At 39.2% G+C, this 24,396-nt stretch overlaps 1 protein-coding gene across 2 annotated transcripts in view; it reads left to right on the forward strand.

Annotated features, from left to right (window-relative positions):
• LOC306870294 (rho GTPase-activating protein 31-like) overlaps positions 1-24,396 on the forward strand; it is a 40,704-nt gene that overhangs the window by 10,687 nt on the left and 5,621 nt on the right. The window contains exons 4-11 of one of the 2 annotated variants that reach the window (XM_079417481.1): positions 2,651-2,733; positions 9,763-9,870; positions 10,205-10,347; positions 18,075-18,282; positions 18,431-18,555; positions 19,308-19,367; positions 19,987-20,790; positions 21,351-21,487. In XM_079417481.1, the coding sequence (XP_079273607.1) occupies positions 2,651-2,733; positions 9,763-9,870; positions 10,205-10,347; positions 18,075-18,282; positions 18,431-18,555; positions 19,308-19,367; positions 19,987-20,790; positions 21,351-21,487 (1,668 nt within the window). The remainder of the gene's footprint in view (positions 1-2,650; positions 2,734-9,762; positions 9,871-10,204; positions 10,348-18,074; positions 18,283-18,430; positions 18,556-19,307; positions 19,368-19,986; positions 20,791-21,350; positions 21,488-24,396) is intronic. The other variant, XM_079417482.1, reaches the window with a different exon arrangement.

Here is a 24,396-nt window from a genome sequence, read left to right on the forward strand (position 1 = left end):
CAACAGCCTAGCATTTTAAATAAAAAGTTACTTTTTTTCAGTTCTTTTTAATCCCCCCATAGATTATTTGGATATTATTATTATTATTGTTTTATATCTTTGTAGTACAAAAAGAAAGCAGACAAATGTAAACAGGACAAAAGGAGAAATATATATATATATATATATAGGTTGATTATAGATACCTTAACACCTAAAGAGTTCAGTAATGTAAACAATAGGTTAAACCTCTGAAACCTTAACCCTATAAAGCCTACTATATTATATTTGATATGCAAATTTCTAAGGCCTCTAAATGATCAACAATGATCAAACTTTGCAATTAGGGGCCAAGCACCGTAGGTGCTTAGGCACCTATTGAAACCGTTAGGATTCTTCTTATTCTTCCTGCCATTGCGTCTATGGCACTCCATAGAACCGCTTGTGAGAAAGTTGTGAACTTTGGCACACTCATAGAGGATAGTGTCAATACTAATCACAGCAAATTTGAAGTCTTTATCTCAAACTCTCTAGCGCCACCACTTGTCCAAAGTTTCAGTCATGTTTATGCTAATAACTTTTGAACTGTAAGGCAGAAAATGAAAATTTTTCCTCTGAATCTTTGGCTCAAGCCGAGTCGAATGAAAAACCTACTTTTTCGAACTCGTCCTAGACGGTTCATCCGATTTTCACCAAAATTAGCTCGGATCATTTACAGACCATGCTGGCAAAAAGTTATGGAATTCAAGTTGATTCAAGCATGACCTGAGACTTCCTGCAGTGTTTCGGCGCTGTGCCACCTAGTGGTCAGGAGATACGAGAAAGCATATTTGTGCTTATAACTTGTGAATGGTTTGGTCTAAAATCACAAAACTGGTCTATTTAGATTCAGTGCATCATGCCGAATCGAACCATATCCAATTTTCCCATGTTAGCCATTTTGGGCGTCGGCCATTTTGAATTTTGTAGTAAAATGCTATATTTTACGAACACATTGACGTATTGTTACGAAACATCAGCACGATGCCCTGAAGGAGCCTGAGAAGTTTCGAGCCAGCGTCACCTAGTGGTAAAATCAAATATTCACATGCTTATAACTTTGGATGTGGTTGACTTATTTTCACGAGAGTCACCTTTTGAGACTCCTGAATCCTTGCCGAGTCCAGCGATACCTAACTTGCCAGGTTTTGCCTTATGGTTTGTGCAACGTTGCATTTTAGCGCTTAAAAAACATTTGCCAATATCTTAGAAACCGTTACTCCGATCAACACGAAACCACCATAGGAAATTCGGAAACATAGCGTTCTGGCCACACGCTAATGCCTAATTGCCAAAATGTTGATAGTAAGTGGCACAAAAATGCAAACAATAAGTCGACAGTCAGTTGTTTTTTCTCTTCTCCTGTACAAAAATGTCTATAACTTCAAAACAAAATGAGATATTTTCAACAAAAATATAAAATGCTATATTTTACGAATGCATTGGTCTACTATTATGAAACTTTGTACGTAGCATCGAGACCATGACCTGAAAGTACTCCAAAATTTTTGAGACAGTGATACAGTTATAATGACATTGCAAATAAATGCTAATAGCTTTCTGTGAATTTTGCCTATTGTAATGAGACTGGTATTAATAGATTCCTTGGGTTATGCTGAGAACAGTGATACCAATGTTGCTATATTCAGCCAAACTTCCTGTCTGCCATTTTGATTTATGTTGAAAACCTACTTTTTCGAACTCCTCCTCAACCGTTTGTCCAATTTTCACCAAACTTGAGTCAGATCATCTTCAGACTGTGCTGACAAAAAGTTATGGATTTCTTGTTGATAGACCAAACAGTTTTCACATACCACAGCAACGAATTTGAGGCATGATGCCAAAATGACACTTGAGGCTGTATCTCTGCAATGCTTTGGAATTTTGACACCAAATATTGTGTGTACTATTGTCATCTCACACAGAACACACCACATCGATTTGATAACAGTGCCACCTGTTGGTAAAAAGTGATAAGCCATTTAATCATATTACTAGAGGTTGTATTTATGATTTTTCTGCCATTTCAGTTGAAATCATCCTAAAATTGCTTTTAGTAGACATTGTTGCATTTGGTCTGGTGCTTCATGCTATGCTTAGCTCCTCATTTTGCCTCTGGAGTGCTTGGCCTGGTAATTGCTAAAAACATTTCCCTTAAAATTATTTTAAAATGTGAATATCACATATGATAAATCAGTACTATATGTTTATCGCTCAATCATCATTGTATTGCTTTGCATTATATCCCCCCCCCCCCCCCCCCCCACACACACACAACAAAAACTACAGATTTAAGTAATATCTTACTAAGACATTTAAATATTATTGGGAGATACTGTATATGATAACAACTGATATTTATGTGCATTTTATGTAAGTCGTTTGTTATACTGTTATAAAGATCTCACTGATTTACATGAGGTGTTTACAAACTGAGGTGTTTCCTGTAGTTGTACAAATAATAGTAAATAAGTTTAAGATTAGCTCCATCTGGACCACTACAACCACCAATTTAAGACAGTTTTTAGCTTCCAGGTAACCTGTAGTGACCATAGTGATCCATAGACATTCACTAAAAATGTACCCATGGATCCAGGAAATAATGATCCTCCATTTGTATTCTCATTCAAAGGATGCAGCGTCAGTTAAAGAGGAGCAAGAGCAACTCCGAAACATCAGGAGTGTCATAAAAGAACTTCCTGTTTCACACTTGAGGTACAGCTGACATTACTGAGGTTATTTTCTTCTGTGGCTTTATTCTGTAAACTTTATCTTTCTTTATTTACTCACATGCCATTCCATGTCACTCCCATGACTTACTTTCTATCGTGGAACACAAATGGTAAAAGTTTGAAGATCTATCTATCTACAACCCGAATTCCGGAAATGTTGGGCCGTTTTTTTTTATTTGAGTAAAATGAAAACTAAAAGAATTTCAAATCACACGAGCCAGTATTTTATTCACAATAGAACATAGATAACATAACAAATGTTTAAACTGAGACATTTTTACATTTTATGCACAAAATGAGCTCATTTCAAATTTGATGCCTACTACAGGTCTCAAAATAGTTGGACAGGGGCATGTTTACCATGATGTAGCATCTCCTCTTCTTTCATTTCCTCTTCTTTTCAAAACAGTGTGAAGACGTCTGGGCATCGAGGTTATGAGTTTCTGGAGTTTTGGTGTTGGAATTTGGTCTCATTCTTGCCTGATATAGGTTTCCAGCTGCTGAAGAGTTTGTGGTCGTCTTTGATGAATTTTTTGTTTAATGATGCGCCAAAAGTTATCTATAGGTGAAAGATCTGGACTGCAGGCAGGCCAATTCAGCACCTGGACTATTCTACTACGAAGCCATGCTGTTGTAATAGCTGCAGTATGTGGTTTTGCATTCTCCTGCTGAAATACACAAGGCCTTCCCTGAAATAGACGTCGTCTGGAGGGGAGCATATGTTGCTCTAAGACCTTTATATTTTCAGCATTCATAGTGCCTTCCATAACATGCAAGCTGCCCATACCGCATGCACTTATGCACCCCCACACCATCAGAGATGCTGTTTTTTTAACTGAAAACTGATAACACGCTGGAAGGTCTCCCTCCTCTTTAACCTGGTGGACACAGCGTCCATGATTTCCAACAAGAATGTCAGATTTGGACTCGTCTGACCATAGAACACTTTTCCACTTTGAAACGGTCCATTTTAAATGAGCCTTGGCCCACAGGACATGACGGCGCCTCTGGACCAGGTTCATATATGGCTTCCTTTTTGCATGATAGAGCTTTAGTTGGCATCTGCAGATGGCACAGCGGATTGTGTTTACCGACAGTGGTTTCTGGAAGTATTCCTGGGCCCATTTAATAATGTAAATGACAGAATCATGCCGATGAGTGATGCAGTGTCGTCTGAGGGCCCGAAGACCACGGGCATCCAACAAAGGTCTTGGGCCTTGTCTCTTACGCACAGAGATTTCTCCAGGTTCTCTGAATCTTTTGATGATGTTATGCACTGTAAATGATGAGATTTGCAAAGCCTTTGCAATTTGACTTTGAGGAACATTGTTTTTAAAGTATTCCACAATCTTTTTACGCACTCTTTCACAGATTGGAGAGCCTCTGTCCATCTTTACTTCTTGAGAGACTCTGCTTCTCTAAGACATCCCTTTTATAGCTAATCATGTTACAGACCTGATGTCAATTAACTTAATTAGTTGCTAGATGTACTCCCAGCTCAATTTTTTCCATATTTATTGGTTTTTCAGCCCTTTGTTGCACCCGTGCCAACTTTTTTGAGACCTGTAGCAGGCATCAAATTTGAAATGAGCTCATTTAGTGGATAAAAGTGTAAAATTTATCCGTTTAAACATTTGTTATGTTCTCTATGATTCTATTGTGAATAAAATATTGGCTCATGTGATTTGAAAGTCTTTTAGTTTTCATTTTATTCAAATTTTAAAAACTTCCCAACATTTCCAGAATTCGGGTTGTATCTATAAATCTATCTATTAACAGCACATGCACACTCCTCAAAAACAGTGCTTTCATTCTCTTGACAAACTAACAAATGTTAGACCACATGTTCATGCTGACCAGAAACTATGCTTCCAACCACACAACACATGTTGTTTGCAAATGTTCATTGGAACTTTGATTTCAGGAAAAATGATGGAAACAATGGATCTTTGCCACAGTTTATAGTTGGCTAGTAATGCTTTTGGAAAATGAACCCCTGAACGAATCATTCACAAAATTTACTGCATAATGATTTACATTTCAGTCTGTTAATCAGGAAAAGTTACCTGATGACTGAAAACTTGGGAAAAAAAATAGTTTAACTACTTTTATGGTGCTTGCTTGAAAGCTCTATTCATTGTAATTGCATAGGAAAGAGTGATCAGTACATTAGCTAGATTTTCTCCTGTTTTCCACAGAAAAAAAGTAAGTCATAGAGATTTAGACTTTACAATAAGGTAAATTCAATTAAATTCAAATTCAAATTTTATTTGTCACATACATATACATAGTACGACATGTAGTGAAATGTATTGTACGACTGTCCAACAAATTGTCCAACAAAATTAAGAAAAACCTCAAGTTTACAAAAATACAAATAGAAAAAGTACAGTAAACATATATATAGAAATAAACTAGCAATAAAATAAAATAACAAATAGATATGAGAATAAAAATAGATATGAAGAATAAAAATAGAATATGAATAGAATATGATTCTATATAGGTTCTATATGATTCTATAAAATGTAAAAGGTGTTACATTATTCAGCCTGGTCTCATGTTCATACGTAGGTATTAATATGCAACATTTGCAAGAACAAAACGTAATTTTTTGTATGTTTTTATTGATGCTAAAACGTACAATTTAGACTTTAGACGTATTTCAAGTTTAAAACGTACAATTCGATACGTATGTTTAGTTAAAAACGTAAAAATATTTACGTATCTTTTATATGATTAAGATCTTCGTATCAATGCATTTTTTATCACTTTATCAATAAGCGATTTAGATTTGTAGACCCCTTAATCTACCCCCAAACCTAAAACCTACCCATTTTACAGCGAATATGCATTTTTATCATTTTATTAATAAGCAATTTAGATTTTAGACCCCTTAACCTACCCCCAAACCTAAACCTACCCATTTTATAGTGAATATAAAATGATATAAAACGCAATTGACCGAAATATGCAGGAAAATAACCATTTTAGTAACAATAGAGCATTAAAAATGTTTTTATAGTCGCTAATCCCACTCCTACATCTAAACGTAAACATAGCTATTTCTGTACAGTATAAGAAAATATGACAGACAAATAAATGCAATTACAATTATTTATTTATTGTAAAATTGTCAAAAGCCCTACCAAAAGTAATCCAAATGACTATGCGACTATTCTCTGGCGGAATACAGTAGGTTTGTGTGAGGTGCAGAGCAGAATTTATATTGTTAAATGCTGAAACTTTTATCCAGATTATTTTCCTGATCCTCTCGCTCTCAATGAACTCGTGAAGGCGCGCGCATGCTCGCATCATTCAAACACACGCCTCACCCAGAAACACGGTATGTCGCAATCTGTGACGAATACAGGCGAGAGCCAATGAGCGTTCGATTATCCTGCCGTAAAACCTGTCGTTTGAAGCAGCAACATTTGAATTCATAACGAATGGGTCAGAGTCAGCAGCGCGGGCTTTGCTGTTTAAGGTCGCTGGACTCGCTGCTCGGGATGGAGATGAAGATCGCCGAATAAAGGCTTGGATTTGGGTCTGTTCCTCGCAGTTGTATGGATTCTGAAGATCTGGATTACAGCGCACGAATAAAATTGTTTCATTTCGTAATTATGTTGCGGTTTTGGTGTTTTTTATAGTTCTATTATGGAATCAATTTAATGTCATATATATTTGCAATAGAATTGAAGCATTGCAAAAGGAAATAAAGTTTTGCAAACGAAAATGAAAGTATTGAGAAAAATAAATATGCTTTTTGTAAACAAAAATAAAGAATTGCAAAATAAAATGAAGTATTGCAACCAAAAATAAAGAATTGCTAAATATAAATGAAACGGAGCAAAAGCAATGATTATGCAATACATATTTTCCATGGCCATATCTAATAATTTATTTACAACGCTGGTTTTATTTTGCGTTTCAGTCAAGTTTGAGCTTGCGAAGTTGCAATACTGTTTTCCACTTTGCGCTTCACGTCTCACTTTGTGGCACTGTTTTGACATGGGGGTGGAGTAAAGGGACGGGGGCGTGTACAACAGGCCTGGGCATGCCTCCCTGGAAGTGACGTCATCAGCCGGTGACGCAGATCACAACTGATCCAGTCATTGAGCAGAGGCATGCGGGTGGATCGTTTCCTTTTATCCACTAGCTTTAAAATATGCATTTTTCATTTTATTAACAAATGTATATGTGTATTAGCAGCGTTTTCTCAAGTTAAAGAAGTTGTTAATATGAACAACTGCTGTTTATTTCTCTCAATGTGCACACTTTTATAGCATTAACGGGCATATTGCAGGTTAGAGACTCCAGTGAGTCGATGTATAGAAAAATACTGTAGGTACTAGATTATCTTTAAAATACTCTATTAAGGCTTCTGGAGTCGTTTATGTGAGAGAATTATACTTCCGCATCTGAAACGCGGCAAAACCGGAAGTGACGCATCAAAAGGGAGCGCGGTCCATTTAAACCAGAGGGGAACAATGGATCGCAATGACAGTTCGGACGCTGAGGAAATTTGTATTTACACTCGTATGACGGACCACAGATAAAATGATGAGCCTGCTATGCAGCCAAGAGAGCAGGACAGGCCAGGATTAGGCAGAACAACGATCAGAGAAGACTAATCGAGTTGATGCGAGGAGAACAGGGCAGGTGTTTGGTGAGAGATCAGTGTTAGTTTAAATCACAGATATAAGTTACACACGTTAGCTAATGTAATCAGGCAATAGCAATGCTAGTATTGATATTACCAGTAATAGGAACTAATAAGCGTTGATCAGACGTGTCACACTCGTTAATATCTGACACTAACGTTACGTGATAGTGGTTTCTTATCACTGCAGGAGAGAGAGATAAACACGTTTTTGATTCATAGGTGCTTGTGTGGGAAATGCGAGGAAATCATAGACCTCTCCAGGCCAGCAGACACATGTTTTAGGGCAGAAATCATTTATTACTCTAAGCTAAATACTTGTATACATATATAAATACATTGTTAAAGAGTTTAATATTAAAACAGTCTGAATAATTTTGATTCTTAATTACAAGTTAACTCTATTTAGGTCATGATTACCTATAAGTAACACTTTTTGATGCCATTGCTATAACACAATCAATAATGACCGCATACAGACAAGTTGTCCGCTGGGCCTATGGTGCATGTGTTGTGTCAGCCATTAGAAGATCGTTTACAGAGGAAAGAGGACTTTATAAAGGTTTTGAATGGCCCCATTTTGTTGACAATCAATAAAAAATAAAATCACAATCAAGCAGATCTGCATTTATGGTTAATTCAATTCAGTTTTATTTATACAGCACTAAATCATAAATATTATTTCATAGCACTGTTAATACCCAACTCACAACACATTTCAACTGTTAATATATATATGTAGATGTACCAAACATATACTACCAAAAGAAATACCATCTGACCCATTTAAAACATTTAACAATCTTTCAGTCTGGGTATCACACTAATGTGTTGTTAAAGTGTGTTAAATGGTGAAGGCTGTGCTAGATATACACCAACAGCCTCATCATGTTGATCCTCTGGAGGGATCTGGAGAGAGGAGCAGGTGTAGTGGACATGACATGACAGTGCTGTGTTCTCCTGGAGCCTGTGGTGACCTGCAGTATGCCTCTCTCAGACGGCATATGCTGGGAGAAGCAAACACAAGTTTAGATCACAGTCGCTGCTGACCATGCTTTTCCACTTGGCCTCCATCACATCTGTTAAGTTACACACTACCGCGGTGTTTGAAGCAGATGCATTAGTGAAGTCCAGTCTCTTCAGCTGCACTAACGCACCGAGGCCCGGAAGATACCGTCCTATTTCTTGTTAGGAAACCTGTGGACTCGATGTCCTGACAGGCTGGAGTTTGTGCAACCTCCACAAACACAATTTACCATGACAATGATAAATTGAAATAAAAATAACTACCGAAAACACACTGACTCGCGCGCGCTCAAAGCAGAGTGCGGCACACAACTCCCTTATGTGACGTAATATGACGCGATGCTGAAAAAAAGCGGTTCTTGAGAACTGTCAAGGAACGCCTAAGCATATTTATTTTTCTCAATACTTTCATTTTCGTTTGCAAAACTTTATTTTCTTTCGCAATGCTTAAATTTTCTTGCAAATATATAGCATTAAATTGACTCCATATTCTATTGTCAGTCACAGCATGTTTAGAAAACGCTTTTTGTGGCCCATGGCAAACAAAGTAAACATTACATGCCAAGTAAAGGTTAAACGATTTCAAATGTTATTTATTTTAAGGTTTAAAGTGAAGTCTTGTTTAACATTATGTAGGCCTATTATTGGAAACGAGCTGGCAGCAGAAATCACACAACAAAACGAAATGTTATCATTTCATATAAAGTAAACAATTTAATGATGCAATTGAAAAGGTAATTGATATGACAACTAAAAACAACTAACAAAATTAATGCTGCGATTTCAATATTCTTAAGGATTCATTTTTAGATGTCGTCAATACGTCAATTTTGTACGTTGAAATGCTGAAAATACGTCAGTATTGTAAGTTTTAGTGCCTGTAAAAACGTAAGTAAATGTACGTTTTATAGAACCACATTTTATGTAAAATACATACGAATTATCATGAGATCACATTGTAGCCCATTATTTAACACAAACTAACAATAAACAATACTTCTACTGAACTAACATGAATATGAACATTTTTATTGACAAAGGCTAATGAATGCTGTAAAATATATTGTTTATCGTTAGTTTATGTTAGTTAATGAATTAAGTAATGGTAATAAATTTGCCTTTATTGCAAAGCGATAATGAGTAAGTGACAAGATCTTAATTTCTGGTTGAAATGTATTGTAATAAAAAACATATTAAGTCAAAGAAACTACATTAACTAATCTTACCTGAAATTAACAAATTATGTGAATTTAGAATTACTCTGAAGTAATAAGATTAAATATTAAAAGATTTGTATCTATCTATCTATCTATCTATCTGTAGAACTTTGGAATACCTCACCAAACATTTGGCACATTTAGCTACCCTCAGTCACCAAACCAACATGCATACTCGCAATCTTGCCCTGGTGTGGGCACCAAATCTACTTCGGTGAGTGTTGCAATGGTTTTACTTTCATTTTATAAACCAGTTGTCCATTGTTTTCATAATTCTGTTCTCAAACATGATTTTAGTCATATAATTGGTTATACGGTATGTGAAGTCTACAGTGAACTTGCAAAAGGTTAAATTATATACAATTATATAATTTTTATATTCATGCTATTATTATACTTATATTCTATCTGTTACTGATTATTGATGATGAACGGGATATTTTCTTTAAAGGCATTCATGCTATATGCTATAATTCCTCACAAAAATGTATTATTTTATCTACCACCATAAATCATTTTATAAGTGCTCTCTTTTCGTTTTGGTATAGCTCCAAGGAGGTAGAGGTGCCCTCCTGCAATGGTGATATAGCATTTCTGGAGGTGCGGATCCAGCAGTCAGTTGTGGAGTTCATTCTCAACCACACTGAGCAAATCTTCAACCAGGATGTTCAGCCATCCAAGTCCAGAGAAGGTACAGCTTGCATTAAAGTAACTGGAGCAATGTAGTCATAGTAAACACAGACAATGCACTGTATCTCTAAATAAACTCAGCAGTTGATAAAGATGCCAGATGTTGTTCATTTAGCCATAAAACCTTTATTGAAAAGTGAAGTCTGTAAGAAGAGTTTTCATTTTTAATGTACACCATCTGGGCATATTCTGTAACCATGCTGTACAAATCAAAACAGAATACAGTAACTGGAAATTAAAGATCATTAAGGTGAATTAGCATCCAGTTGAGCAGAGTGTAGCTTATGCTCAGTGGAAAGCCATCCAGTCTTACACAGCTCGTGATGATTTGATCAGGGGACGTGTGTTTGGTTTAGCTTGGTTTAGCTTTTAGTTAAAGCTCCTGCATTAGGCCCTGCATTTATGCTCATGTTCCTATTTAAAAATCTGCCAAGGATTAACCAGAAATGAAGTATAGAATATTAGTATGAAAGCAAGTCAAATTTCTGAACTGCTACACTATAAAATTTTCCTCCAGGACTTTGCATAAATTAATAATAACTTGAAAATTAGTTTGACTGTGCTATTCGTGACAGCTGTGATGATATAGTCAGGAAATGGGTCTTACAATTGGAGTAGGGTGTATACAATAGCATGAGATCTGTAGCCAAAAATGTATGAGCAAAACAATAGGCAAGACACACACACACACAAAAAAAGCAAACAGCTAATGTCTGCACACATGCAAACTTGTTGATCACAGTGTTAAAGGTGTATTCAGTACAGTTCTACCCAATGTGTTTTGAATATTTTGAGTAGATATTGCATGATGAAAACTGTTTTATGATCATTAACTAATACTAAAACAATTAAAAACCTTTCATTTTTTAAAATAAAGCTGAAAAATATAAATATTCACAAATTAGAACTGAAATAAGCTCATGATGAAGGACTAAAATTTCTAACTGTAAATACATAAAAAAATAAACTGCAAACTACAAACCCATTTCCAAAACAGCCGGGACATTTTTGTAAGAACAAGAATAAAACCAAGAAACTGATTTGTTAATTTTCTTTCACATTTATTTAACTGGTAAAGTTAAATACAAAGTAACATTACTTTGTAGTAAAACTACAAAGTAACGATTTTCAAAAAAACAGTTGGGACCGAGTCAGAACATAAGTGAAAAGATTATAGAATTTTCAAGTTAAACTGTTTTGAAACATTCCGCAGTAAGCTGTGAGTTGGTAATAGGTGAGGGTATCATGATTGGGTAAAAAAAAAAACAGGCATCCACCAAATTCTCAGTCTTTGCAAGCAAAGATGGGTTGTGGCTTACTTTGTACTTTGTACAAGATTGCAAAGGATTGAGGTCTTTCAGCATCTACCGTACCGTAGGGAATCTGACAAAATCTCAGTCCACATAGCGAAAGGCAGGAAACGCTCCGGTTACTCACATAACCTCGGTTTCCTGAGATAAGGGAACGAACGTTGCGTCGTAATTTTTCATTGACGAATGCTAATGGGGGGAAACTCCTGTTTACTCTGTTACTGAAGCCTGAATTGTTAACGTTTGTGTAGCTGCACAATCCAATGGCGCTGGAGACCCGAGAAGCATCTGGGGTCTGCTTGCCATAAGCCTTACCCGCCCGAAGGGAGAAAAGTAGCACTAAGCAGATAGCACACGTGCCTGCAGGGCAGGGACGTCACAATTGTAGAATCTGATAAAGGTAGACGGCGACGACCAGTCGGCGGCCACACAAATCTTTCCAATAGAGATTCCACTGGACCAGGCCTAGGAGGAGGCCATTCCTCTGGTGGAATGGGCCCTCACACCTATAGGGCATTGCACGCCCGCTGAGGCTTAAGCCAGAGCGACAGCATCTACTATCCAGTGCGACAGTCTTTACTTTGTGACCGGCAGCCATTGAGAGCGGCCTCCAAAGCACACAAAGAGCTGCTCTGTTTGTCTAACAGACTTAGAACGCTCAAAGTACACTCGTAGTGCCTGACTGGGCACAACAAATTAGGTCCCTGTTCACCATCCGCAACGGGGAGGGCTAGAAGGGAGATAACCTGGGCTCTAAACGGAGTTGAGAGGACCTTCGGTACATAGCCACTGCACGGCTGAAGAACGACTTACAGTCATTGGGTCCAAACTCAAGACAAGAAGCACTGACAGACAGGGCTTGCAAGTCACCTACTCGCTTGATGGACGCTAGGGCCAAAAGCAGAGCGGTTTAGAGAGCCATGACCCTTAAGCCGGCTGTTGAAGCGGCTCAAAGGGAGGGCCCTTGAGGGCCCCCAGGACTATGGACAAGTCCCAAGTTGGCATAGTCTTAGGGCGAGGAGGATTCAACTGCTGAGTGCCTCTAAGGAACTTAATGACCAAGTCAATTCTGCCAATAGTCCGGCCAGCCTCGAGAGAATGATTCGCTGCGATGGCCGCCACATAGACCTTGAGCTTGGAAGGGGTGCGCCCCTTATCCAGCAGTTCTTGAAGAAGGGTTAGCACGTGGGACACGTCACATGAAACCGGATCCTGGTTACGTGCTGAACTCCAGTCACTGAAGACTGACCACTTGAGGGCGTAGAGGCGTCGTGTAGATGGAGCTCTAGCCTCTTAAATGGTATTAGCGACTCTCGCTGGGAGTTGACTAGACTCCTGTCGAGCGGCCAGATGTGAAGGCTCCACATTTCCAGCTGGGGATGCCAAATCTTGCCCTGCGCTTGCGAGAGAAGATCTATCCTCAGTGGCCATGACCACGGTGCTGCAGATAGCAGCTGGATTATCTCTGGGAACCAGGAAACAGAGCATTTTGTTTCCCTGATTCGCCTGATAACCTGGGGTAGCAGGGCGATCGGAGGGAAGACATACAGACGGGTGTTGGGCCAACCGTGGGCCAGAGCATCCCGCTGCTTTGAAAAATAAGTTGGGCAGTGACAGTTGTCTCCGGAGTCGAAGAGGTCTACCTCTGCCTTGCCGAAAACCAAATCATCTGAACCATCTGGGGATGTAGATTCCATTGCCCTGGAGCTACATTGTTCCTTGACAACATATCCGCTCCTTGGTTCAGTCTGCCCGGCACATGAACCACTCATAGTGAGAGGAGTTATTTCTGTGCCCAAAGCAGGAGACGTTGAGTCATCCTGTGAAGGGGACATGACCTGAGGCCGCCTTGGTGGTTGATGTAGGCCACCACCGTTGTGTTGTCCAACCGGACTAGGATGTGATGCCCTTTTAAGGCTGGCAGGAAGGTCCAGACAAGGTCCTTTAGGGCCAGACAAACGAGGCAGTTGATATGCAGGCGTCGCTTGTGGGTCGACCAGGAGCCGTATGACGGGTTGCCCTCGTACAGAGTACCCCAGCCTGAGCTGGAGGCATCTGTCGTGATTACCTTCCTTCTGGAGGTCCTCCCCAACTGTACGCCTGATTGAAACAGGCGAGGAGTTGTCAAAAGGGCCACTGCTTTGAGGCAGCGATGGGTTACCTTGACATAAGCGCGGCTCAGGCACCATACGTGGGACGAAACGCGGGCTTTTAGCCAATATTGAAGGGGCCGCATATGTAGCAGGCCCAGGGGAATAACTGAGGAGGCGGCAGCCATGATTTCCAGTGATATGCAAGCGTCGCTCGTGGGTTGACCAGGAGCCGTACGCCGGTTGCCCTCGTACAGAACACCCCAACCTGAGCTGGAGGCAGCCATGAGGCTGAGCATCCTCTGAAATGCTTTGAGGGGACGCAAAGCCCCCAGCTTGAAAGACGCCGCCGCTCGTTGGATAGTCAGGGAGCGTTCCGGTGTTATCCAAGCTCGCATTTCAACCCCAAACGCTCTAGGTGGTTGAGCAACAACGGCCTGTGAGCGATCAATTGCCGTTCTGAGTCAGCTAGCATTAGCCAGTCGTCGAGGTAGTTCAGTATGCAGATTCCCATCTGTCTCAGAGAGGAAAGAGCCGCGTCTACGCACTTCATAAAAGTGCGTGGGCCAGAGACAGTCCAATGGAAGGACCATGTATTGATAGGCCACTCCCTCGAAAGCGAATCTCAAAAACTGTCTGTGACGGGGCCTTCTTCGGATATGAAAGTATCGTCTTTCAGATCCACAGACAGAAACCAGTCCTCGGGCTGAATTTGCACAAGGATCTGTTTCAAAGTTAACATTCTGAAAGGCGGTCACAGGAGAGCCCGATTCAGACGTCTGAGATCGAGAATTGGTCTGCCGTCGTCTTTCTTGAGAACAAGGACGTATCGGCTGTAAAAACCCGACTCGCTGTTCACTAAGGGGACTGTTTCCACGGCACCTTTGCAAGCAGTGTATGTACTCTGGACCAAAGAACATGCGTTGTCCGGTACCGAAGTGTGAAAAATACCTCTGAGCGAGGTGACCTGCGAGCGAACTGGAGCGAGTAACCTCGTTCCATGGATTTTTAGAATCCAGTTTGACACGCCGGGAATGGCTTTCCAAGCCAAAAGCCAGGCTGTAAGCGGCTACTTTCCTACTAATAGCAGTTCACGGGGCGGGGAACTGGCATTCACAGTGTGAGAGGAGAATTGCTCTAGCGGGTCCACTATCACAGTGATAGATTGCTTGAGCGTGCGCTGAATGAGAAGGATGTGCCCAGCTTGAATAGAATTTCCATCCGCTCAGTGTTGAACGGAGGGATGGAGAGCGAGCGTGAACTTACTTCAATAAAGTTCCGGCCTCAAAAAGAATTTATCCTTTCCTTTTCCTCTCAAAAGTTTGCTTCAGTAGACTCTGTCTCTAGTGCTCTCTCAGTGCGAGCATGAGAGCGCAGCGTCAGAGTGGGCGTGGTCCAGATGCGTCTAATCTGAAGACGTCAGTATTCTCTTTTAATCTGCCTAAAAGATCAAACCGCTCGTAGATGAGGGGTGTTGATAATCCTCACGTGTAAACACACTGGCAGATCAAAGTGCTGCGTGCATCCGCCTTTAAGGATAACACCACTCGAGCAACAAGGGGTTAATCCTCACGTGTAAAACGTGAATCGCTGAGGGGAGAGTGGGTCGCGCGGGAGCTGTGCCCGGCGCGAGAAGAACACTCTCACGATCTGTCTCAGTGAGTGCAGCCTCAGCGTGGGGGTTACCCAGGCGAGTGGCACACTCAAATCCAAGGCTGTCAGCGATGTGAACTCACTAGTGACAGCCCTTACTCCGATCCGCCTAGAAGGACAGAGCCGCTCGATGAAGCGAGGGGCGCTGATCCTCACGTATAAAACACACTGGCAGATAAAAGTGCTGCGGTAAGAGTGAAACACGCGGGATCTGTGCCGACATAAATCACTCATGACTGATCGTTCAAAACTCACTAGTTCGCCATTTTTTTCTCCGAGGTAACTGGGAGAGGAGATGCGTGAGAGTTGCAGGGCCATCTTCATTGAAGAAGGGGATCCATGAGCGATGCAGGGACAAACTCGCGCTTTTTCTGTGAAAGCGGCCTGTCTCAGTAAGTGCAGCCTCAGCGACGCACACACAAATGCGAAGCCGTCAGCGATCTGATCATTGGTGAAAGCATTCTTACTTTGATCCATCTAGAGAGATTGAGCCGCTCGATAAAGGTGGATAAACCGGAGGATAAAGGTGACAGGGGAGAATGAGCACACGGGCTCTTGCCGGCATGGGATCATTCAAACCCAGTTGTTCAGCTCTGTGACTGCACCGTTCCTTTCTCCAAGCTCGTTGAGAGAGGAGAAACGGGAGAGCGGGGCTGTTTTTTTGTTTGTATCGCGAGCGGAGAAGAGCAAAACTCATGCCCTCTGTGAGAGCATTCCGTCTCAATGAGCATACAGTCTCTGCATGGGGGTTGTCCAGACAGGTGACGCACTCACTGCTCTTCTGCAGGGAACCTGCAAAAGCAACACTCGCAACATTTGCAAAAACGTAGTAGAGAAATTGCACAGGAATTGCTCTTACCAACCGGACAGCCGCAGGGGAAGGCTTCTCGCTTCTTTCGCTGCCGGGGGCTTTTTCTACGGCGCAAGCTGCAGGCTGTACCTCTGCTTCAGCTTCTTAGTTGCAGAGTCAGCGAAGAGATGGTCTCATCGCTGAAGGAGAAGATTCTGATTAAATTACTCCTGTAGCAGTCGGCTTCTGGCGGGCTCGAGCGCCATTGGTTTGTGCAGCTACACAAACGTTAACAATTCTGGCTTCAGTAACAGAGTAAACAGGAGTTTCCCCCATTAGCAGTCATCAATGAAAAATGATGACACAACGGGAGTTCCCTTTCGATAGGGACAGTACAGATAGGGACAGATAGGGATAGTACTTCAGAAAACCATTGCCACTTAACACAGTCCATCGTTGCATCAATAAATGCGACTGTAATCTCTGTTAGGGAAGGAGAAAACCGTACATCAATTCTATCTAGAGAAACTGTCAAGTTCTCTGGGCCCAAACTCATCTCTGATGGTCTGAAAGCCAGTGGAAATGTGTGCTCTGGTCAGACGAGTCCACGTTTCAGTTTGTATTTTGGCATTCTACATTCTACATGTCAAAGATAGGTATTTCTACATTCTACATGTCAAAGATAGGTACCATCCAGACTTTTATCAGGTGCACAAGCCAACATCTGTCATAGTAGCCCCAGAACATTAGTGTCCACAGCATGGATGACTTGTGTGAAGGTACCATTGGTACAGGCATATAGGAACTGTACAGAGACATATGCTGCCATCAAAATTCCTGGAAAGGCCATGGTTATTACAGCGAAACAATGCCAAGCTTCATTCTGCAAAAACAGTGTGGTTTCGTAGAGACCGAGTGAATGCACTTGACTGGCCTGTCTACAGTCCAGATCTGTCTGCTATTGAAAATATATGGTAAATCATGAAAAAGAGAATCAGACAGTGACGGCCACAGACCGAAGAGCAGCTGAAGTCTTGTATCAAGCAAAATTGGGCAAATATTCCACTTGCAAATTAGCAGGTCAAACGTGATTAAAAAAGTGTAATTAAAAGGAAAGTTGATGTAACACACCTAGCTGTAAACATGCCTCTGTCCCAACATTTTTGGAGTGTGTTGTTGCCATTAAAATCATAATGTATTTACAAAATATAATTAAGTTGGTCAGTGGAGATCTTTGATTTGATTTTTTGCTGGTTTAACAGAGGTTAAAGAGAATTAACAAATCACAGATTTTAGTTTTGATTGCATTATGCAAAATGTCCAAACTTTTCTGGAAATGGGGTTGTAAAACAAAGAAAAATAAACTGAACCTAAATAGTAATACAAAAAAAGACAAATACAGAACAAAATTAATAAAAGTCTAACTAAAATTAAAATTAAGACTGAAAATATAAATAAAAATATTCATAAAAAAGTATATAAAGTATATGAATAATACTAAAAATAGCACTGAATGAAAATACATTTAGAAATGTGTGCAGTCATTACTTGTTCAATCATTTATAAATGAAGAGTTCAGATGCAAAAGCCTCTAAGTGCCATTTGAAATGTTATATTTTTTATTTAATTTATTTATTTATATTGTTATCAGGCTTCTAGGTTCAGTAATTTCACTTTAATGTCAATTAATAGATTCTTTTCATGGCCATTAATGTGAAATATCTGAACGTAAACATAGGAGCCTGAGAAAATGCTAATTTTTAGAAGAAAATTTCAAACGGCACTCTTCATATACTGATAGAATGAGGTTTTGGCCTCTTTTAGTGATGCAACGTATGCTACTCTCAAGACAAGCTACATCTACCTGGTTTTTATGGTTTTGTAGGCCCTAGCATGGCCTGTGGGGAGAAGTACGCCACCTTGCCTGCCAGCACGCAGTGTGGCCCCATGAAGCTCATGAGTCTCGAAGAGGCGCAGGCTCGCTCTCTCAGTCCCAACCACCCAGCAATGAGAGAGAGGCAAAGAGAGAACAGCCTTCCTGATACCAGCACTGCTGCAATGTATCATACAGTAATAGATCTGTCTGACAGCAGGTGTGATTTATGCAAGCCTACACACACTCAGTATTTAATCCAGTATTGCTTGACCCAGAAAACAACATATCTAAAAAAAAAATTCCTTTTTTACATTTTAACATTTTCATTACACTGTCAAACATTCATTAACCTTCTCACAATACAGAAGAAAATTCTCAGGAAAATCTAAGAAGTGGAAGTCCATCTTCAGTCTTGGACGATCCGTCATCGACTCTAAAGGGAAGCTGAGTCGCAACGGGAGTGTGTTTATGAGAGCCCAAAATCCCTCAGGTAAGAAAGAAACAGAGACAGAGAAAGAAAGGAACTTTCTAGTGTCTAGAAACACAAATGAGGAGGTGCAGCCAGAAATAAATTGCCACATCATGACATTTCGGCCACCTACTGATCATTACTGATCAGACATCAGAGCAACAATAATAGCACAACGTTGCTCTTGATGTTTAATGAAAGCCCTATAGATGGCCAAAGCATCATGAAGTTAAAACCATATTTTCACCTAGAGAATGAGTATTGCTGAAGGTGAAACACTGAATGACTGTAATTTAATTAAATGCATTTTCATATTGGTCTGTTTCCGCAAAAGCAGATGACATTTCAAACAGAAAAAAATTAACACATTTTTTTTTTTACTTAAATAGTATTTTTACTTGTTGCTAGAGTCAGAAAACATGATGCATATTTTAAAAAGGCATCACTATAATAATGATGAATTAGTAAGTTAAAAGAGAAAAATAAAGTAACATTTCGGCTTATGTCTAAAGAAATTGATTAAATATGGTATTATTTACAATAAATAATCTTTTTACTTTGTATGAATGTTTTTGGCATTGGGAAAAGAAATATATTTTATTAACATTAAATCAAAATTTGAAGTTTGAACCAAAACTCTAACTACAATTTGAGAAAAACTAATACATTACAGTATTTTTCTTTTAATTTAGTCTCTTTTTTGTTTCAGTGCAGAGTAAAGAAGAATAACAAATAGTATGACAAGTTTTATGTTTGTTCTCTCTCTTAAACAGAAAAACCTGCTATACGGCCATCCAAAAGCATGGACTCTCTCTGTTCCTTTCAGGCAGCAGGTGGGGCTAGATCTCTATATCTACAGTATACTTACTTCACTATGCTGTCATTTTGCAGTTGGAGCTTTTTCTGTCTGTCTCTTTCTTTCTTTTTTTTTTTAAATATTAAAATGTTTTTTTAATATATAATAAATTTATACAAGTATAGATAGATAGATAGATAGATAGATAGATAGATAAAGAAACAATAAATTAATTATTATAAAAGAAAAAAAAACAGCTACATCAACAAATTAATTAAGATTTCAGCCTGACACAAGGCCTATGGGCAAAAATGAATTACAGAATGTATAACTGAAAAATTATTCAGGAGACTTATTCTGCTTGTTAGATTAGTTTCTGCAGTACTGCAATATAAAAAATAGTGACTGTATCAACTCAAAGTTCATGGAAGGCGAAGTTTATCACTTTAAATAATGGCATGCTTTGTTTTACAAAGAAAGTTTAATGCTTGATATGAATAATTCTACTAAAAAAATTGTTTAATATTGTGTTATATCATACAAACACATTCATAAATTTTTATCTTGGGCTAAAGAGTGAAAATATTTTTGGGGCTGTTGTAAATTTGTGGCTTTTAGGTGTCACCACCAGTTTTCTCTTTTTCATTCCCATTCAGATGAGGACAAAGCACCAACAGAAGGAGGCAATGGCATCTTTGTCCCAGTTCTAAAATCCCGAACCCTGGGCTCAGATATCGACTGCGATCTGAACAAGAAGGATCAAAAATGGGACTTAGATCCTCATACTGCATCCGGAGGAACCCTGAATGAGAAAAGAGAAGGAGCATCAAATGCCTCCTCTTCATCTCCATCTTTATCCCCACTGCAGAAAACTCTTCCAGAACAGCTGAAAGTTTTCAAAGGTGATGACCGCAGTGGCTGTCAGCCCACATCTCCCAAAAACCGTCGGATGTTGTATTCTGGATCTGCCAGTAATGGATCTAGACCATCTTTTCCTGGCAGCCTGTTTCCACTGGAGTCATCGCCACGGCACCAACGGAAGGCCCTCAACATTTCTGAACCCTTCGCAGTGTCTGTACCTTTGCGTGTGTCTGCAGTTATTAACTCTAACAGCACCCCCTGCAGAGCACCAGGGAAAGAGCGGGACAGGGGTTTGGGGGGACTCTTTAAGCCCACCAAGGAGGCTGGACCTCTGGAACCTCATCGCAGTGAAAGTATTGGCACTGCTGGATTGCGAGTCCCCAGCAGTGGCGGCAGTGGGAACTTTACGTTCACAGACTGGGAGACTGGACTAGCAGGTCACACCAGCAGTACTGGGTACAGAGAGAACCTGCTCAGTGACAGCAGTGGAGGCAGCGGATGCAGTATCTATAGCAACAGCAGCTCTTTCCCCGTGGAAAATGAGGATCAGACTGGGGAAAGAGATACTACAGGCACGCTCACTCTGGGGACAACAAAGAGTATGACGATTGTTGTGTGTGCTCGTCTCTGTGTGTGAACATGAAAGTATATTTTCATTTAGTGAGAATTATTTTTAAATCTTTTTCTTTTGAAAAAAACAAAGTTAATCACTGACATACTCTTTCATTATCATATTATCAGATTTACTGAGCAATCGCATAAAGTAGAAATTAATTCAAATCAAATTTGCATTTGCTGGTTGATTAATTAAATGTCAATAATACATCTGAAAAAACAAAGTTAATCACTGACATACTCTTTAATTATCATATATTATCAGATTTACTGAGGAATCACATTAAGTAGAAGATAATTTTTGAAGCAATAATGTAAAGGTGAAGTGTGTAATGTTGTAAATACCATGCAGACATTGCTTTGTTTTAAATCAACCAGTGGTATGTGTGTTTGAGCAGGAACTAGATTTCTCAGTAATGGCAGATTTTGCAGATTTTTTTGCAATTCTGTCTGGTGATGCTACTGCTGCAGAAATCACACACAGCACCTTTAATTCTACTACCCTAACTGATAATATTATATTGATTTCTCTGAATCCTCTCAGGCAAGGATGCAGAAGTGAGAGAGCTGATAGCCAGTGTGGAGAATTTTGAACCTCAGGTGACATCTGAGACTAAAGAAATGAAGGAAGAACTGGAAACTACATCAACGCAACAAGATATGGAAAACTTGGACAAACTGGTATGATTTGAATTGATAAAACACATGGAATTGTGCCCGTTTTTTAAAAAAAGATTGAAATACTATATCAGTACAATGGTTCCCAATGGGACCCACTTGGAAGCCTCAGAAATTGTCCAAGGGGATGACTTAAAATTGAATATATTAAAATGTATATTACATTAAAATTCGGGGGTGGGTGGCACAATGGCCAAAGAAGGGCCTTGAAAGTTAAGAACCACTGTACTATTACTAAATCCCAAGATAAAATATGATATATATATATATATATATATAAGGGCCATTCTACAGAATTGGTTCAAAGTCAGTTGGAAACGTCTTGAAAATATTTTTTGCAAATTGTATAATATACAAAGTACACATGTCTATTGTGTGTACAATTTGTCACTACTGAAACAATAATAATAATTTAATTAGAAGGGTCATCTTGACCTATTAAGATTTTGCTTGCATCTAGTTTGTAAATATATATTTTTTGCTGTTTTATACAAAAAGATTTCAGAGGTAAATCCATAACACTTACATTTTTAACAATATTTCAAGTGAAATTTATGAGATTGGTTGTATTTTGAATCCAGTTTTTCTTTGTAAAAGGCAAAACGTTGATCATACTGATATCAAAGTTAAGGATTCATTAGTTTGAATAAACACTGAACCAAAAACTATCATGATATCTTATTCAGTATACTTTTGAACCTAGCTCAAAGATGCTAATCAACAGATGGTTGGCTAGCACAGTTCTGAACAATGCATATAAAAACTAAATGTTATGGAATAACTCCCAAAAAAGTGTGCTTAACTGCAGAAAAAAAGGTGTTCGGTAGTGATTTTCTTTAAAGTTACACAGATATTTTAGACATTTGAACACCTTTTAGTTTAGCTAAAATCAGTCTCTGCCAATAGACTAAAACATACACTGTTTCGGGAGTGACATGAAAAATGCGGGACATTTTTTTTTACATAAAGTTTCATAATTTACAAATAATTTTTTTTTTTACTTCACTTCACTAAAAAATTGTTTTTTTCCAATATAATTTTTATAAGTTGAAATTTAGGGGTTAGGGTTCGGGACAGCCACCTCCCAATTGAAGGTACCCAATAAATTATGATTTTATATATATTAAGCTTACCGATATTTTAAATATTATTGTAGGTTTCAATAGATAAAAGAAGGATCTTAATAAACATCTAAGATTTGAATACTTAAATTATAAAAATGTGTTTTTTGGTTGTGGGACAGCAGTTTTTACCAATTCTGTAGAATTGCCCATATATATATATATACAGGTCCTTTTCAAAAAATTTGCATATTGTGATAAAGTTCATTATTTTCTGTAATGTACTGATAAACATTAGACTTTCATATATTTTAGATTCATTACAACACAACTGAAGTAGTTCAAGCCTTTTATTGTTTTAATATTGATGATTTTGGCATACAGCTCATGAAAACCCAAAATTCCTATCTCAAAAAATTAGCATATTTCATCCGACCAATAAAAGAAAAGTGTTTTTAATACAAAAAAAAAAGTCAACCTTCAAATAATTATGTTCAGTTATGCAATCAATACTTGGTCGGGAATCCTTTTGCAGAAATGACTGCTTCAATGCGGCGTGGCATGGAGGCAATCAGCCTGTGGCACTGCTGAGGTGTTATGGAGGCCCAGGATGCTTCGATAGCGGCCTTAAGCTCATCCAGAGTGTTGGGTCTTGCGTCTCTCAACTTTCTCTTCACAATATCCCACAGATTCTCTATGGGGTTCAGGTCAGGAGAGTTGGCAGGCCAATTGAGCACAGTAATACCATGGTCAGTAAACCATTTACCAGTGGTTTTGGCACTGTGAGCAGGTGCCAGGTCGTGCTGAAAAATGAAATCTTCATCTCCATAAAGCTTTTCAGCAGATGGAAGCATGAAGTGCTCCAAAATCTCCTGATAGCTAGCTGCATTGACCCTGCCCTTGATAAAACACAGTGGACCAACACCAGCATCACTGACTGTGGGTACTTGACACTGGACTTCAGGCATTTTGGCATTTCCCTCTCCCCAGTCTTCCTCCAGACTCTGGCACCTTGATTTCCGAATGACATGCAAAATTTGCTTTCATCCGAAAAAAGTACTTTGGACCACTGAGCAACAGTCCAGTGCTGCTTCTCTGTAGCCCAGGTCAGGCGCTTCTGCCGCTGTTTCTGGTTCAAAAGTGGCTTGACCTGCGGAATGCGGCACCTGTAGCCCATTTCCTGCACACGCCTGTACACGGTGGCTCTGGATGTTTCTACTCCAGACTCAGTCCACTGCTTCCGCAGGTCCCCCAAGGTCTGGAATCGGTCCTTCTCCCCAATCTTCCTCAGGGTCCGGTCACCTCTTCTCGTTGTGCTGCATTTTCTGCCACACTTTTTCCTTCCCACAGACTTCCCACTGAGGTGCCTTGATACAGCACTCTGGGAACAGCCTATTCGTTCAGAAATTTCTTTCTGTGTCTTACCCTCTTCTGGACAGCAGTCAGGTCGGCAGTCTTACCCATGATTGCGGTTTTGAGTAATGAACCAGGCTGGGAGTTTTTAAAAGCCTCAGGAATCTTTTGCAGGTGTTTAGAGTTAATTAGTTGATTCAGATGATTAGGTTAATAGCTCGTTTAGAGAACCTTTTCATGATATGCTAATTTTTTGAGATAGGAATTTTGGGTTTTCATGAGCTGTATGCCAAAATCATCAATATTAAAACAATAAAAGGCTTGAACTACTTCAGTTGTGTTGTAATGAATCTAAAATATATGAAAGTCTAATGTTTATCAGTACATTACAGAAAATAATGAACTTTATCACAATATGCTAATTTTTTGAAAAGGACCTGTATATATATATATATATATATATATATGGGCAATATATATATCATATTTTGGTAAATA

The sequence above is a fragment of the Barbus barbus genome, assembly GCF_936440315.1.
Source record: "Barbus barbus genome assembly, chromosome: 5".
Taxonomy (NCBI): Eukaryota; Metazoa; Chordata; class Actinopteri; order Cypriniformes; family Cyprinidae; genus Barbus; species Barbus barbus.